At 56.2% G+C, this 15,384-nt stretch overlaps 3 protein-coding genes across 3 annotated transcripts in view; 2 read left to right on the top strand and 1 right to left on the bottom strand.

Annotated features, from left to right (window-relative positions):
• LOC103922266 (rho guanine nucleotide exchange factor 40-like) overlaps positions 1–1,598 on the top strand; it is an 80,306-nt gene extending 78,708 nt beyond the window's left edge. Inside the window, exon 15 of the mRNA XM_009330375.1 lies at positions 1,113–1,598. Coding sequence (XP_009328650.1) covers positions 1,113–1,598 — 486 coding nt within the window. The remainder of the gene's footprint in view (positions 1–1,112) is intronic.
• A 1,206-nt stretch (positions 1,599–2,804) lies between these two features.
• On the top strand, positions 2,805–13,428 carry PLEKHG4 (pleckstrin homology domain containing, family G (with RhoGef domain) member 4). Its single transcript, XM_009330374.1, has 12 exons — positions 2,805–2,810; positions 3,709–4,658; positions 6,329–6,578; positions 7,242–7,331; positions 7,668–7,892; positions 8,750–8,920; positions 9,404–9,617; positions 10,198–10,314; positions 10,401–10,664; positions 11,267–11,463; positions 12,001–12,084; positions 13,349–13,428. Exons 1-11 carry the CDS (start codon positions 2,805–2,807, stop codon positions 12,040–12,042), a joined length of 2,526 nt encoding a protein of 841 aa, XP_009328649.1. The 3' UTR covers positions 12,043–12,084; positions 13,349–13,428.
• A 1,260-nt stretch (positions 13,429–14,688) lies between these two features.
• KCTD19 (potassium channel tetramerization domain containing 19) overlaps positions 14,689–15,384 on the bottom strand; it is a 24,908-nt gene continuing 24,212 nt past the window's right edge. Inside the window, exon 18 of the mRNA XM_009330373.1 lies at positions 14,689–14,757. Within this exon, the coding sequence (XP_009328648.1) occupies positions 14,689–14,757 (69 nt within the window). The remainder of the gene's footprint in view (positions 14,758–15,384) is intronic.

Here is a 15,384-nt window from a genome sequence, read left to right as displayed (position 1 = left end):
GTTTTCACTGATGAGCATTAAAGTTCCCGGGCCAGGCCTATGGCAGCTGGTCACATCTTATTTACTCTATAGTTAAACCTTGTCATCATGCCTGCTTTATAGAGAAAGTAGTGGTTTATGAGCCTGACTAATTCAGATATTTGCCTTTCCTCTCATTTTTGTCGATGACAGACTTAGTGCACGGCGCTTCATTAGCCCCTTTCCCACGATGGTGGTAAGGCACTCTTACCTTGCGTCTGGCACATTGGACCACCTTTTGCCCCGCTCCTCTTGTTCGACTGATATGGCAGAGCTGTTTTAGCAAGGCCAGCATATGCACCACTGCTAGAGTTAAGCCCCATGAAACTGCTTCCAGCATTCCTGGAGCATTAGAAATGAACTGCTGAGCTTGGTATTCGACTAACCAGCACAAGCACGTAGTGCGCTAGCAAGCAGAGCCAGGCAGGTAGGCAGGGCATAGCACACCACACGGGTGCCAGCAGGCACGGAAAATGCACAAGCTGCAGCTGGGCTTGCACAGTCTCAGATTCCTACTTGTGGCAGGGATGGGTCAGAGCACTCGGGGTGATACACAGAGCCCAGCTCTGATCGAGCTCCAGGCCTCTGCGTGCCGTCAGCTCTGGGGAAATGGTACAGGGAGCAGCGATCCCATTCCCTGCAGCTTACTGATGCCCCCTCAACTTCGTCCTGCGTGGTAGTGGTGAGAACGGCTGGGCAGAGGAGGAGGGCGAGTTCCAGGTTTTATACCGAGCAGGGCCACACTGAGGTGTGAATTCCTGCAGTCTTGGCAACAGCTTCCCCTGGGCCCCCCTGCCCAGGGAAGACAAACGTGCCCAGCAGCGTGGGTGCCCAGTGTCACAGGGACCTGGCGGGGAGGTGGAGCTGTGGCAGAGCAGCCAGCACAGCTGAAGCCCTCTGCATAAGGAGCTGTTTGTTTTGCTGAATTGTTAAGCCCCATTGACAATAGCAGCCCCCCCTCCTCTCACACTCGAGGAACTGTGGTGGCCACACACTGATCCTTTCTCTTGTCTTGCACTTTAGGCACCGAATTAGGGTTATTCTTCCCCAAATCCCTCTGACTGGCTGTTGCCTTTCGTTCTTGCTCTCTGCAGGCGTATGAGTGGGCCTTGGAAGGGATGCGACACCTTGCCTGCATCAGCATGGAGGACTGCAGCTCCGCTGAACACTGTGCAGGTGTGATCAAGTGCCTGGAGAGTTACAAGGGGCAGCACCCGGACATCAGCGATGCCCGGTTCCAGGAGATGAAGGAGCTGGCCTGTGAGCTGAAGAGTGACAAGGGACTCAAGCAGTGGAAATTTGCATGGTCCAAATGCCAGGAGACCAAGCTGGTTTTTGAAAAGAAACTCGAAGCAGCCTTGAGAACAAGGAGGTCTCTGCTGTCAGACCGCAAACCAGCTGCGGGGGAGCAGCCCCGGGCTGGCAGCGAGGCTGGCAGTCTGTCTCACCGGAGGCACTCTGAGGGGGCCACCTCCGGGCTTGTGGCATCTGTCCCTGGAGTGACTCTGCTCAGTCTGCCGGCTACCCCTCATGTGCTGGCATTCAGCTCTTGTACAAACAGCAGCACTTGGCTTTCATAGCCGTCCCCATCCAGGGGTTAGGCACCACGTGAATGAAGCACCTCCTGCCCTGCCTACCTCTGGCACCAACAGAGAGTGACCTTGGCACCTGATCTGTTTGACCACCACGTCCCTGACAGGGATGCAGTGTCTGCTCCATGTCTGCATAAAGCCTGGATCAAGAGAGGGGCAGGTCAGGGGCCTGTTGCTGCACTAGGCAGGGTGATGGAAGGAAAGGGGGCTGCTGCTCTTCTGATTGTCCTGTGCTGTGGTTGCGTGGGGCTGTTTGAGAAGCGTTTTCTCCAAGCAGCTGCTGATGTTTCTGAAGCAGCTCCTTGCTCCGCATGAGTAATGGGGCTGGCTGCACGCACGCTGTGCAGCTGCAGCTCAAAAGAGCAATGTGGACGGCTGTGGGAGCTCCTGTGGCATCTGTCCCTGGAGTGACTCTGCTCAGTCTGCCGGCTACCCCTCATGTGCTGGCATTCAGCTCTTGTACAAACAGCAGCACTTGGCTTTCATAGCCGTCCCCATCCAGGGGTTAGGCACCACGTGAATGAAGCACCTCCTGCCCTGCCTACCTCTGGCACCAACAGAGAGTGACCTTGGCACCTGATCTGTTTGACCACCACGTCCCTGACAGGGATGCAGTGTCTGCTCCATGTCTGCATAAAGCTTGGGTGGATTTTCTTGGTGTCTAAGGCTCTATTCTGCATAAAAATAAGTGCTTTAAGCTCTCTGAGCGAAGGCTGTCACAGTAAGGCTGTTCAGCAAGTGGAAAATGGTCTGAGGCTGATCACTTCATTCCTGGCACTAAGCATGAGTGTTGCTTCTCTGCAGAAACATAGCAGGTACGCAGGGCCTGACAGGTCAAGTGCTCGAGATGGTCTGGCTCACTCCAAGGGCAGCCTGTGATGTTTCCGCACGTCCACTGGTCCTGGGCAGTTGGTGGAAGGTGCCAGGCAGGCCTGTCCTGGACGTTTTCCCTGCCTTGTGCATCTGATTTTAAGAACTAACTCTGTGTTTTCACTGATGAGCAGTAAAGTTCCCTGGCCAGGCCTATGGCAGCTGGTCACATCTTATTTACTCTATAGTTAAACCTTGTCATCATGCCTGCTTTATAGAGAAAGTAGTGGTTTATGAGCCTGACTAATTCAGATATTTGCCTTTCCTCTCATTTTTGTTGATGACAGACTTAGTGCACAGCGCTTCATTAGCCCCTTTCCCACGATGGTGGTAAGGCACTCTTACCTTGCGTCTGTCACATTGGACCACCTTTTGCCCCGCTCCTCTTGTTCGACTGATATGGCAGAGCTGTTTTAGCAAGGCCAGCATATGCACCACTGCTAGAGTTAAGCCCCATGAAACTGCTTCCAGCATTCCTGGAGCATTAGAAATGAACTGCTGAGCTTGGTATTCAACTAACCAGCACAAGCACGTAGTGCGCTAGCAAGCAGAGCCAGGCAGGTAGGCAGGGCATAGCACACCACACGGGTGCCAGCAGGCACGGAAAATGCACAAGCTGCAGCTGGGCTTGCACGGTCTCAGATTCCTACTTGCGGCAGGGATGGGTCAGAGCACTCGGGGTGATACACAGAGCCCAGCTCTGATCGAGCTCCAGGCCTCTGCGTGCCGTCAGCTCTGGGGAAATGGTACAGGGAGCAGCGATCCCATTCCCTGCAGCTTACTGATGCCCCCTCAACTTCGTCCTGCGTGGTAGTGGTGAGAACGGCTGGGCAGAGGAGGAGGGCGAGTTCCAGGTTTTATACCGAGCAGGGCCACACTGAGGCGTGAATTCCTGCAGTCTTGGCAACAGCTTCCCCTGGGCCCCCCTGCCCAGGGAAGACAAACGTGCCCAGCAGCGTGGGTGCCCAGTGTCACAGGGACCTGGCGGGGAGGTGGAGCTGTGGCAGAGCAGCCAGCACAGCTGAAGCCCTCTGCATAAGGAGCTGTTTGTTTTGCTGAATTGTTAAGCCCCATTGACAATAGCAGCCCCCCCTCCTCTCACACTCGAGGAACTGTGGTGGCCACACACTGATCCTTTCTCTTGTCTTGCACTTTAGGCACCGAATTAGGGTTATTCTTCCCCAAATCCCTCTGACTGGCTGTTGCCTTTCGTTCTTGCTCTCTGCAGGCGTATGAGTGGGCCTTGGAAGGGATGCGACACCTTGCCTGCATCAGCATGGAGGACTGCAGCTCCGCTGAACACTGTGCAGGTGTGATCAAGTGCCTGGAGAGTTACAAGGGGCAGCACCCGGACATCAGCGATGCCCGGTTCCAGGAGATGAAGGAGCTGGCCTGTGAGCTGAAGAGTGACAAGGGACTCAAGCAGTGGAAATTTGCATGGTCCAAATGCCAGGAGACCAAGCTGGTTTTTGAAAAGAAACTCGAAGCAGCCTTGAGAACAAGGAGGTCTCTGCTGTCAGACCGCAAACCAGCTGCGGGGGAGCAGCCCCGGGCTGGCAGCGAGGCTGGCAGTCTGTCTCACCGGAGGCACTCTGAGGGGGCCACCTCCGGGTCCCACTGGGACAGGACTTACAGCGGGTCCCACTGCTACAACAGGCCCAGCTGCTCTCCAGGGTGGACTAAGGAGAAAGCTCCCTCACCCTCCCTGAGCTGCCCGGGCGATGTCAGTGCTGGGGAAGAATTTGCCTGTCAAGCTGCTCTCAGCCCTGGTCCACACTCGAGCAGAGTTTCTTTTGCCAGCGGGGCCTCCAAGTCTCCAAAGCTGCCTGAAGAAAAGTCAAACCTGGAGAGCATATTAGAAACCCTGGAGGTGAAGCCATCCTGCACCTCCACTCCAGCCTCTGGGAAGCCGCCTCCCAGGAGGATGCTCCGGAAGGCTCAAAGCTTTGACCTCCCCTGCGGTGAGAGCCTGTGGTCAGGCTGCCAGAGGACGCTGAGCGAGCCGGCCAGATACGGCAACACCGGCGTCTTTATTAAGGGGCTGGAGGTGAGCAGCACTGAGCTGGTGGACAGGACTTTCGTGCTGCGGCAGCAAGCTGCTCACAGCTGGGCTGCGGACTGCCTGCTGGAAGGACAGAGGGGCTGCCTTTCCGTGTCAGAAGCCAAGAGCTGGGGCAGGTAAGTGGCTGTGACACTCGGTGCTCTGGTCCTCAGGGTGGTGAAAAGGCAGCCAGCGAAGATGTGAAGAGCTCTGCAGCGACAGTTACTTTGGCAATGGGTACAGGACAGATAGATGGAGATGTAGCTCCAGCTTCCCTGCACACGTGCGTGTGGTGCTGAGCGGGCCCACAGGGATGTCCCCACGCAGCCTGGCACCTGCTTCTGGGGGGCGGCAGGGAAACGGGATCTGTTGCTCTTCCCCCACAGCATGGTTCCTCCGTAAGAGGGGAGAGAGCAGTTCCCAGGCGGGAGAGGGAGTCTCTGAACATTGCTGGCATTGGAGGATGAGGGTTTGCAGAAACATAGTATTCAGGGACCTAGCAAACCAGTGGTACAGGTGCAGTGGGAGAGCAGGAGCATAGCGCATCATCCCGCACACTTTTGGGGGGTACCGTACCCAGACTGGTAGGGAGGCACTTTCAGTACCCTGTGACAGCAGCTTCACGGGTAAGAGGGTGTTTGCCCTTTGGGGCTGAGATCTCTGTTTGGGTGACCAACAGCTGGCTTTTGTTCTCTTCTTTTCCTTCTCTGTCCTTGAGGATCTCAGCTTAACTTTGTTGTCATACTGCAACATGCCTAGGCTATGGAGAGCCCGGGGATGTGAGCTGCTCTTGAAAAGGGGTCACCAGGCAGGTCTTTCAGCTGCTCTCACTGGAAAAGATTGGGGGGGGTGGGGGGGCGGAATATTGGTGGCAGAGATGAGAAACGAGTGCTGGATGCAGGGGGGGGACACAGAGCTCCTCCACTGTTTCTGCTGTGGATGGGTTGACTGGGGACAGTGAAATTCTTCTGGAAGGGGCCTCTGATATCCTAGGACATGTCAGGAAAGCTCATGGCAGGGGACGAACACCAGCAGATAGGAGGCTAACTGCTTTGTCTCTCAAGGGAGTGATGCAGCAGCCCTCCTGTCCATGGGCGCTGAGGCAGTCCTGGTGTTCGGTGGAGGAGCTGGCTTAGGGGAAAGCTGAGAGTCAGGGAAGGCAGGCACACGTTGGAGTAGTTATGTTTGGTGCTGCACTGCCTCGCAGTGGAAACCTCGAGTACTTAAGAGCGATCCTTTCAGAGGCATGCAGAGCAACCCACGCTAGGAACTGCTGTTTGCTGATGAAGCGATACAAGGTTTGTTTCTCACTCTCATTTTCACTGGGAGAAGCCCAACAGCACCTGGGTCCAGAGCTCGTGTTCTCCCAGGATTAACATTGCCTCCCAGAGCATCCAGTCATCAGGCTGACTCCTCCTCACGGAAGTTATCGTGACTACTGCTGTCTCTGCTGTTTCAGGAGTGCAGCCATTTGCGGAGCAGCCTGTTGCCTCCAGAGCAGGGGCCGGGTGGGCTCAGGGGTGTGTGTCCTGCTGAGGTTGGGTCGGGACCACAGCCAACCTGGGGCTTGCCCTTCCTGAACAGAAGAGCCGACAGAGTTCCTTGGATCAGCCACGAACTTGGTCAGTGCTCAGGGTCAGAGCTATCACAGGCAGTTCTGAATCTGAGCCTGGATGGTGCTAAGGGATCACCTCATCTCCGTGCTGGGTCTTAGGGAGAGCTTCTCTAGGGATAGTCCAGTGCTTTGCAGGCACTCATAGACTGCTGCAGTCTGGGTCCCTTCAAGGCTGAGTGTTTCCTATTGCAGCAAGCTGCGGCACATCATTGATGAGATGGTAACCACGGAGCGGGAATACGTGAGGTCGCTTTGCTACATCATCGATAGCTACTTCCCTGAGATGGAGCGCCTTGACCTCCCCCAGGACCTGCGTGGGAAGCGCAGCGTCATTTTTGGCAACCTGGAGAAACTCTATGACTTCCACAGCCAGTACTTCCTGCGAGAGCTCGAGAGCTGCTGCAACCACCCGCTGCGGGTTAGCCACTGCTTCCTCCGACACGTAAGGCATCAGCACCTTCCCCCTGGGACTGGGCTCCTCCGGACACGCGCTTGGCTCCTATGCCCAGCAGTGCTTATACATTTGGCTGCTCACCTGTGTGTTAGTGGGCTGTGGCTCTCTGGGAGCAGGAGGACTACCCTGTGCTGGGTTGGCTTGTCCCCTGCCAGCTCAAATCCTAGGTTGGACTGGGATGGCTCTGCGAGGCTGAGCCCAGGCAGCAGCAGATGCTCTTTGCCTTTCCTGTTGTTCTTTGCTACCAAGAGACACTGCCAGGGAAGCAAGCAAAATGTCTGCTCCTTAAAACCCACCTGCTTCTGCAGAGGCATCCCTTACCCTGTCTTCTGTCTGTGGTGTCAGTGCAGAAGGACTTCAATGGGTGGAGGGGTACAGACCTGCTGCTCTTGTTGAAAAGGGCTGCTAGGGAGAAACGTGGGGCATTGGTCTTAAGCCCAGCTGCCCCATGCATGTTTGCTGCTACCAGGTGAGTGGTATTCGTTGGGGTATGTTAAGGGGCAAGGGGTAACAGGACCAAGTCATTCCTGATGCCATAGGAGGCTCTGGTGTAGCCTGGGAGAGGCAGAAGTACTAGAGTCACCAACGCAGGGCACGGCTGTCACTGTGTCCTGGGCGTGCGTTGGTCTCAGGCGGGGCTCTCTTTTGCAGAAAGACCAGTTTGGGATGTATGCATTGTATAGCAAGAACAAGCCAAAGTCGGACTCACTGCTGGCCAGCCACGGGAATACCTTCTTCAAGGTAAATTCCACTGCCTACATCACGATTGCTCTTGGTGTTTGGGTCACCGATCTGTTTAAACAAGCCCAACTTTCCTGCCTGAGGCGTGCTCAGCACTACCTCTGCTTTCCTGGCACAGCTCTCCGCACAAGTGTATGTGGGGGGACAGGGGCAGAGATGCTGTGAGTGCTTTGGAAAGGAGCCCAGCATACAGCAGCGTTGGTCCCATGGCCTTGCATTTCCCTGCAGAGCGAACAGAGTACCCCAGTCAGGAAAGCTGTGGGTGTCAGTGCCTGCCTGGGGGCACGGGGCTCTCCACGGGAAGCTGCTGCCTTCACACTCTGCTGTGTTTCTCAGTTCAAGCAGGTGCAGCTGGGGGATAAGATGGACCTGGCCTCCTACCTGCTGAAACCCATCCAGCGGATGAGCAAATACGCCCTGCTCCTGAAGGACCTGATCAAGGAGTGCAGCGAGGCACAAGAGCAGGAGCTGGGCTACCTCCGTGCAGCTGAGGAGATGGTGAAGTTTCAGCTCCGGCATGGAAATGACCTGCTGGCCATGGACGCCATCCGCGACTGTGACGTACGTGCCAGTGTCCTCCCCTCCACGGGGAAGCAGAGCCACACTCCTTCCCCTTCTCTAGACTTGGGGAAGGGTACAGGGCAAGGGACCAGCAGGGCTTGGAGGTCTCCTTGATCTGCTAGCATAGACAGCCTGGATGCTGTTACTTGAGCTGGGTGAGCTGCTTGTCATAAACGCGCTCCCAGGTGCTTACTGGTGACGTGAGGCAGCCTGGCAGCCCTTGCAGATGGCGTCCTGCAGGCTGCCTTGAGCCCTTCCATCTCTTTTGAGCTGGTGATAAGAGGGTCAGGCAGTTTGCAAGAAGGAATTCAAACTGATGCCGATGCCAGGGGTAGGCCAAAATCAGCTAGGTAGGACTTGAAGGAGAGGCATGCAAAGTGCAGCACAGGAGGAGGAGAAACCACAGGGCTCAGGGTGGAGGAAGGTGGATCTGGGACAGAAAGAACTGAGGGACTGGCCTTCTGACCCGGATCTGCTCCTGGCAGTTTGACGGGACTCCTTTTCTCTTCAGCTCTCTTCTTCCCCCTAAGATAATGCTCTGGTAGCTGCCTCCAGTTGCCAACCCAGAGGTTTGTCACAGATCTGCACAGCATAGCAGCAGAGGGTCATCTGTGTGCCGTGCCTAGGAGAGAGGTGCAGCTCTCCCCTGAGCTTTGGGCCAGTTGTTTCAGCCTGGTGTGGTCTCTAGCGGTGTCATGCAGCCCTACCTCTTTAAGAGCCCTCCTAACATGACAGGTAGCTGCCACTTCTTCACCACCTGGGCCACAGCCATGTGGGAGCAGGCTTTCCATGTCCAGGCCTGGGGTTGCCTGGAGCTGATCCTGCTGGGGTCTTAAAAGGACATTCCCTGTGTCCAGGTGAACCTGAAGGAGCAGGGGCAGCTGGTGCGGCAGGACGAGTTCACCATCTGGCTGGGCCGTAGGAAATGCCAGCGACACGTCTTCCTCTTTGAGGACCTGATCCTGTTCAGCAAGCCTAAGAGGATCGAGGGTGGCTTTGATGTGTACATCTACAAACGCTCCTTCAAGGTAAGGGCAGCCCTGCAGCTCCCTCTTGTGCAGGAGGTGTCCATGGCTAGTTTCCCCGTGGACACATGGCTCCGAAACGGGGAGCAGGAGCACCTGCAGCAGAAGAGCTGCTCCCACCACTGCTAAGCCTTCTCCAAGCCATGCAGTGAAACCAGAAGGGAATACTTCACGCATTAATGCCTGGGCCCCCTCCGTGCTGTGAGATGTGGGGCCAAGGTCTTCTGAGGGATGCAGAGTGTGAGGGAGAGGCAGCGTGTGTGTGGCAGGGAGGGGGTGCTGAGCCTGGACGAAGCGCTGGGAATCGCCTGGCCTGTCTCTGCTCGGCTGTGTCCATATCGTACCTGCTCCTGTCCGGACCCTCAGGCTCCTTCCCGTTGGGTCTGCTGAGCTGGGGGTAGCTCTGGCACAGGGTGCAGGCAGAGTTTATCCTTTCTGCTCCTAGCAGAGCCCCCGTTGATGCTTTGCTCTTCCTTTTTCTGGCAGACTGCAGACATCGGTCTGACGGAGAACTCTGGAGACAGTGGCCTGCGCTTTGAGATCTGGTTCCGAAGGCGGAAGTCCAGCGATACCTACATCCTCCAGGCCAGCTCAGCTGAGACTAAGCAGGCCTGGACCAGTGACATTGCCAAGATCCTGTGGCAGCAGGCAGCCCGCAATAAAGGTGTGATTCCTTCCCGGGGCGTCTGTGCCGCAAAAGGTGCGGGAGCCCTGTTCAGCTCGTGCTGTCCTGAGTAGGTTTGGAGCCTGTTACCAGGCAGCTCTGTGCAGCGAGCAGCTGTGTGCCAGCATGCAGCCTCAGGAGCATGTGCTGGGCTTGGCTGGGCATGTCCCTTCCCTGCCCCTCATCCCCGGGGAACTTGACCGGTGCAAGCGCTGTGTGACTGTGTGGACACCCACCTAGACTCCATGAGAGAAACGGGAGATGCTACACAGGGTTCCCTGCCCTGTAAGTGTGGGCTGCGCTCCTGAAAGGCTCACTGCTCTCCCCATGATCTAGGCCACTACTGCAGTGGCCGCTGTCTGGCTGAGTCCCTCCTCTCCGCCCCAGGCTTCCCGCTTGGCAGGACTCTCGTAGGTGGCATGGTACTGAGCTACTTGGCCAGAGCAGGGTGTGATCGCTTGTCTGCGGAGACTCCTCAGGACTGAGGAGCAAGGGGAGAACAGATCTAGTCTCAGGAGCAGCCTGGCCCAGGAGTGCTCTGGCCTGGGGTTGCATAGCGCCCGTGGGGCGGGTTGGAGCAACCTCACGACGTGGCTGTGGGTCTCTTCCCCTCCAGAAATCCGCATGCAGGAGATGGTCTCCATGGGTGTGGGCAACAAGCCGTTCCTGGATATCAAACCCAGCGAGGCAGCTATCAATGACCGTGCTATCGATTACATCATGAAAGGCAGAGGTGAGTGCCAGCCGTGCCTGCCCCCTTGCTCCGTGTGAGCTAGGCAGGACTGGTGCTCAGGGCTTTTTTGGTATGTTTTCTGGCAGGCGCCAGGACCAGAGCATCAATCGCGGTGTCTCTGTTCGACCATTCCAATCCGTACAAGAGGACGCAGGCGCAGCTCTCCGCTGGCAGCACCCCTGCTGCATACAGCCCTTCCTCCTCCTCCCTCCTGGGGCCCCTCAACCTCCACATGTACCTGGACCAGGCTCTGCTGCCGGGCGTCCTGGCCCCCACCCGCCCCTTTGACATCGGCACCTGCATCGAGGAAGATGAGCTGGAGCACGAGACGAGCAGCCAGCCGTCACTGAGTACGTACGAGCTCCCTGCTCCACAAGGCGCCCCGGGATGTGCGGGCTCGTCCCCACACCTTGCTCTGCGCTGTGGGGTCAGACCGGGCTCACTGGGGTCATGGCAGTCCCTGCCCCATAGCCAAACTGGGGCAAGGGAGGCCCCTGCCCTTCCGCGCCAGCTCTGTCTCAGTTTTCTTGGGGGAGTTAGCTCAGACGCTGGGATTAGTGAAGTGCTCGCCGATCTGTAGCCATCCCAGTGGCAGGCTTGATGCCGCATACTGGGGCTGCTGTGGCCTTGGAGACCAGTGCTCGTGTCTCTGCCTGCCTGCCCCTCTGGTACGAAGCACTCTGTCCCTTGCTCTCGCCAGCCTGGTCCAGCGACCCCTTGGCTTCCCCTGTGTGAACTTCCCTGGCCAGTCTATACCAATCTCCAGCATTATTTGCTTCCTTAAGTTATTTTGTTGCCTATGGCTTTAAAGAGGCCCAGACAGGAGCGTGGCTTATCTGTGGGCTTGTGTGACCAGTGCCTCTGCAAACAGATAACCTTATCAAGCGTATGTGGCACAGGTCATGTAGGCCAAATTCATGGTCGTCGGAGTGACCTTCCTCTCTTCCTCCAGCAACAGAGAGCTCAGAGTCATCGCACTGCATGTCGGGCAGCGGCTCCAGCGGCTCGGACAGCGGCTGTGTCTCCAGCATCCCACAAGAAAGCTTCTGTGAAGACATGGGCTCACCCCCCTACATGCCCCTAGGTTCACAACACAGCTCTGCGATGGAGGAGAAACCCAGGTTCACAAACAGCCAGTACATTTCTGCAGTAAGTGCAAGCAGCCAAAATACTCTCGTCACTTTGCCTGTTCCTGCAGCTGCCTCTCGTGGGGGGACTGAAGACGCTGCTTTTGGGCTAGGAGTCACTGTGGGGAAGTGACCTTTCCTCTTGCAGAGACTCGCCGCCCCTGGGGCAGGCGAAAGCCCCTCTGTTGTGAGAGCCTCCCCTGCGGCGGCCAAGATCCCCGAGGAGATGCACCGGAAAGGACCTGCAGCGCTGGAGGCCACACCAGGAGGGGATGCTGCACACACAGGAGCTTTAATGCTGTCACGGGCTGGGGTGCATACGTAACCTCCTGGGACGGATGGAGCTCTGCTGCAGATGCTGCTAAGCTCCTTTCCTGGGAGGTTTGGGCCTTTTTTGGGGAGTGATGAGATGGAGGAGCCGGGAGCCCGTCGCTCTGAGATGTCACTGTGTCTCCTCCTATGTTCCGGAGAGTTCTCAGCCGCTTCCCTTCCCACTAGATCGTGTCCTGATGCTGTTGTCCTCTAACCCTGTACTAATGCTGGCTTCTCTCCTCTGCAGAAAGCAGGCCAGGTCACCATAAGTCCCTCGACAATAGTGTGAGCCCCTCTGCACACGTATACCGCCTAAGGAAGTGGAGTTGTTGTAAGTAGCCCCTGAAGGGGATTTTCCAGCAGCTCTGAGTGCTGGTCAGGCTTGTCAGGAGAACCTCACCCTCCGCTTCTCGATGAGAAGTTTTCCGCACGCGTTCCTGACCGCTCTCTGAGGCTCTGATTCATCTGGTTGGAGAAGACCAGCTCCCACAGAGATGGCTCCCATAGAGCCGTTGCCTTAAACAGCTGCTCTGATGCCTCCCGGGTTTGAAGGAGCAGAAGCAAACCAAGCAAAATCACTTTCAGGTAGCAGAGGCTTGAGCACCACCCAGTCATCAGTGTTCAGATGAGCTGCTTTCCTCTGAATGCTGCCCAGCTCTCTAACCACTAATCTGTTTCTCGTGCCTGTTTGCCGAAATCCTGCTCTTCGTTAGTCCCTCTGAACTGCCTTGGGGAATCCACGGTATTCTCCCCAAGCTGGGTTGATCCCACAGTTTCCTTTGAACCTCCGAAGGAAACTGCGCGTCACCAGGCAGAGGGACCTGCTAGGTTGTGGTCAGGTTGTCCTGAGGGAGCCGCCAGATGTTGCTCCTGTACTTACGGATTTCTGGAGGATACCTTGTCTGCGAGGCAATCGCTGTTGACCTGAGGAGGGATGAGCCCTGGCAAGACACGCAGCCACGCAGGGCTTCCTACGTGGGGGTGGCAGCTCTTGGAAGGTCGTGTCAGGCCCCGCTCAAACGAGCCCGCTTCTGGCCCAGCTTTTTCCTCTCTGTCCTTAGGACTGAGCCTCCCTTTTCACCGGGAGCAGAGGGGTGTGAACACGAGAGAGGCAGGGTTAGGGCTTCGGCGGTCAGGGCACAGGGTGGTAGGTGGCTCGTAGGTTTGGCACCGTGGGGGTGTTACAAGCACGCAGGCCCATGGTTTGTGATCTGCCAAGGTACAGGAGTTCATAACCAGCTGAACGGAACCAGCCAAGGTTAAAATCTAAGATCCGGAGCCCTTTCTTGTGGGGGGAGGTCACAGACAAGACCTTTGAAGTGGCCACAGAAGCAGCAGGGTTTGCCGGCCCTCCCCTCAGCCTTTGGGCGAGTCCTGAGGCGCAGAGGCAGCCCTCCGCGTGGGGGAAGAGCCGCCCTTCTCCTGCGAGGCTCCCCCGGTAAAACGTCCTTTCCCCACCAAAACGCAGCTCTGACAAACAGTGGTTTTCAGGCGATTTGCAAAATCCCTGCTGGCCGGGGCAGAGGGACCCGTGGGATCCTGCCGCGTCACCCCAGCGCGGCCAGTCTAACCCATTGCACGGTGCTGTGTTCCAGGTTTGATTGCCATTTCAAACTCACTGAAGACCCCAGGCCTCTGACCAGCAGAAGGAGACAGCCTTCACCTACGAAGATTTTTTTTGGGTTGTTTTTGGTTTGGGGTTTTGTTTTGTTTTTTTTTTTTAACGCGTAATCAGGCTCTTTCAAACAGTCCAAAACCTGACCTCTGGCTGGGGGGAAGCGCCAAGGAGGTTTCTGTCGGCTGCGCGTAATGGCTTTGGTGTTGGATGGGACCTTGGGCATTCAAAACTTGTTAGCCCGGTATTTATGAGTAATAAGTAACATAGCAGTTTGAAAAACAAAATGTATTATTTTTAAAGCTATGAGCTGTACAGATTTTTGTTACAAGTGACTCTTACTGTTGGTTCTGTAAGCTGCACATTTTATAAAGTTTTTTGGGAGGGCACGAAGAGAAACCGAGGTATTTAAGAAAAGTAGTGTAACTTTCTGTTTCGGGGTTATATTGACCTGGAGCTCAAGATTTAACGTCCCTCCCTATGTTCTAAATATGTCTATCGTAGCAATAATTTATTTTCTCGGCTTAACACTTCTGTTTTAATAAAAGCAATGCCATTGTTACAGTGAATTGTTTCTTCAGATGATTCTTCCAGTGCCGCAGCGCTGAGCTTATCTCTGTCTTAACCATCTGTCGGCTCTTCCGCTCTCCCTGTGCCATTTCTGCACTAACCAGCCGCCAGCTGAACCCTGTAAAACCTGAGCCTCTCCCCCAGGAGCGGGGGAGGATCCCGGCCGGCGGGAAGGCCGGGGCAGCGGAGCGGGGAGTTCAGAGCAGCCAGCAGAGACGTCACGAGGAGTGACGACGAGGGAGCCGTCTGCCAGCGGTCGGAGGGCCCGAAGCGCCAAAGTTCCTGGCTCCGATTGAAGCCCCTTGCCCCGCGCAGCTGCTGTCCCGGCGGCAAGGCTCGCGCCCTCCGTTGGGTCAGGTCCCGGTCGCACGGGGTGCGAGCGGCGAACTCCAGCGTGCCTTGTCCCTGGGCCCCGGGTTTTGGGGTGACGGGGACTGGCCGCTTGCTTCGCCTCCGACTCAGCCCCTCTCCAGGTACTTCAGTCCCACCGTCGTGGCTTGTTTGAGGAGCTTTGGACGGTGGCGGCATCTGAGACCGATGGGTTCCGAGTAGAACGTGGGTTGATTGTAATGCTGAACCTTAAGCGCGTGTGGTCTGAAGTAGCGCGGCGTAACGGGAGCACAGACGTGCCCCGTGTTCCGAGGTTGCCTGTTTGTGAGTAGCGCCAGAGCTCGCTGCGCGGCTGTGGCACCCTCTCCCTGGTCTTAGGGCGGGTTTTGAGACGGTAGTCACTTGCTGCCAAGCTCCTGGTTACTCCTGGTTTCTGACGCGCTGTAAATCGGCTCCCCCAGATGGGAGAGCAGCGGTGCCGCATTTAGCCTGAGGAAGACGACGGGGGCAGTAACTTATTTAAGTGCAGTTTTCTCCCCGTAGCCGCTGGGGCGGGGGAGCTGCCTGGCCCTCGACAGGGCAGCGCTGCCCTCCCCCGTGTTAAACCTCGGCCGCCTGAGCTACCCTCTGACACAGAAGGACGTTCCTTCAAGTCTGGAAATTCCTGTGCTGTACACAGAACACTTGTTTATTTTTAAAAAGCTGGATGTTTTTTAGACCTTGTGTTCCTTTTGCTGCCTAAAAAAAGAACAGTTTGACAGCTTTGTACCAAATCGTGTGGGAAACAGTTGCACAGGGAAGATTTTGGAAGTCGCTGTTTGCAAATAAGGGCGAAGTTAATGCAAGACTTTGGGGCTGTCGAGACAGCAGTAGCTCACGTCGCAAGAGGGAGAGAACTTACTCATGCAACAAGAGGAACGTGAAACTCCCTGAATTTCTCAGTTTCAAAGGTTTCTGCATTGCTGGAAAAACCTTTAGTAATGTTTACCTGACGCTGTTTTTTTCAGGATTTAATTGATTTGTCTAATAAAGGTTATTTTCTTTATACGGACCTTGTTTGCAGTGTGTCTCGATTGCAGCACGGGCAGCCGGGCGGCAGAAGGGGAAACACGTCTG

The sequence above is a fragment of the Pygoscelis adeliae genome, unplaced genomic scaffold (assembly GCF_000699105.1).
Source record: "Pygoscelis adeliae isolate BGI_AS28 unplaced genomic scaffold, ASM69910v1 Scaffold458, whole genome shotgun sequence".
Classification (NCBI taxonomy): Eukaryota; Metazoa; Chordata; class Aves; order Sphenisciformes; family Spheniscidae; genus Pygoscelis; species Pygoscelis adeliae.
The sequence above is the reverse complement of the archived record's forward strand: the minus strand, read 5'-3'. Positions and strand labels throughout refer to the sequence as shown.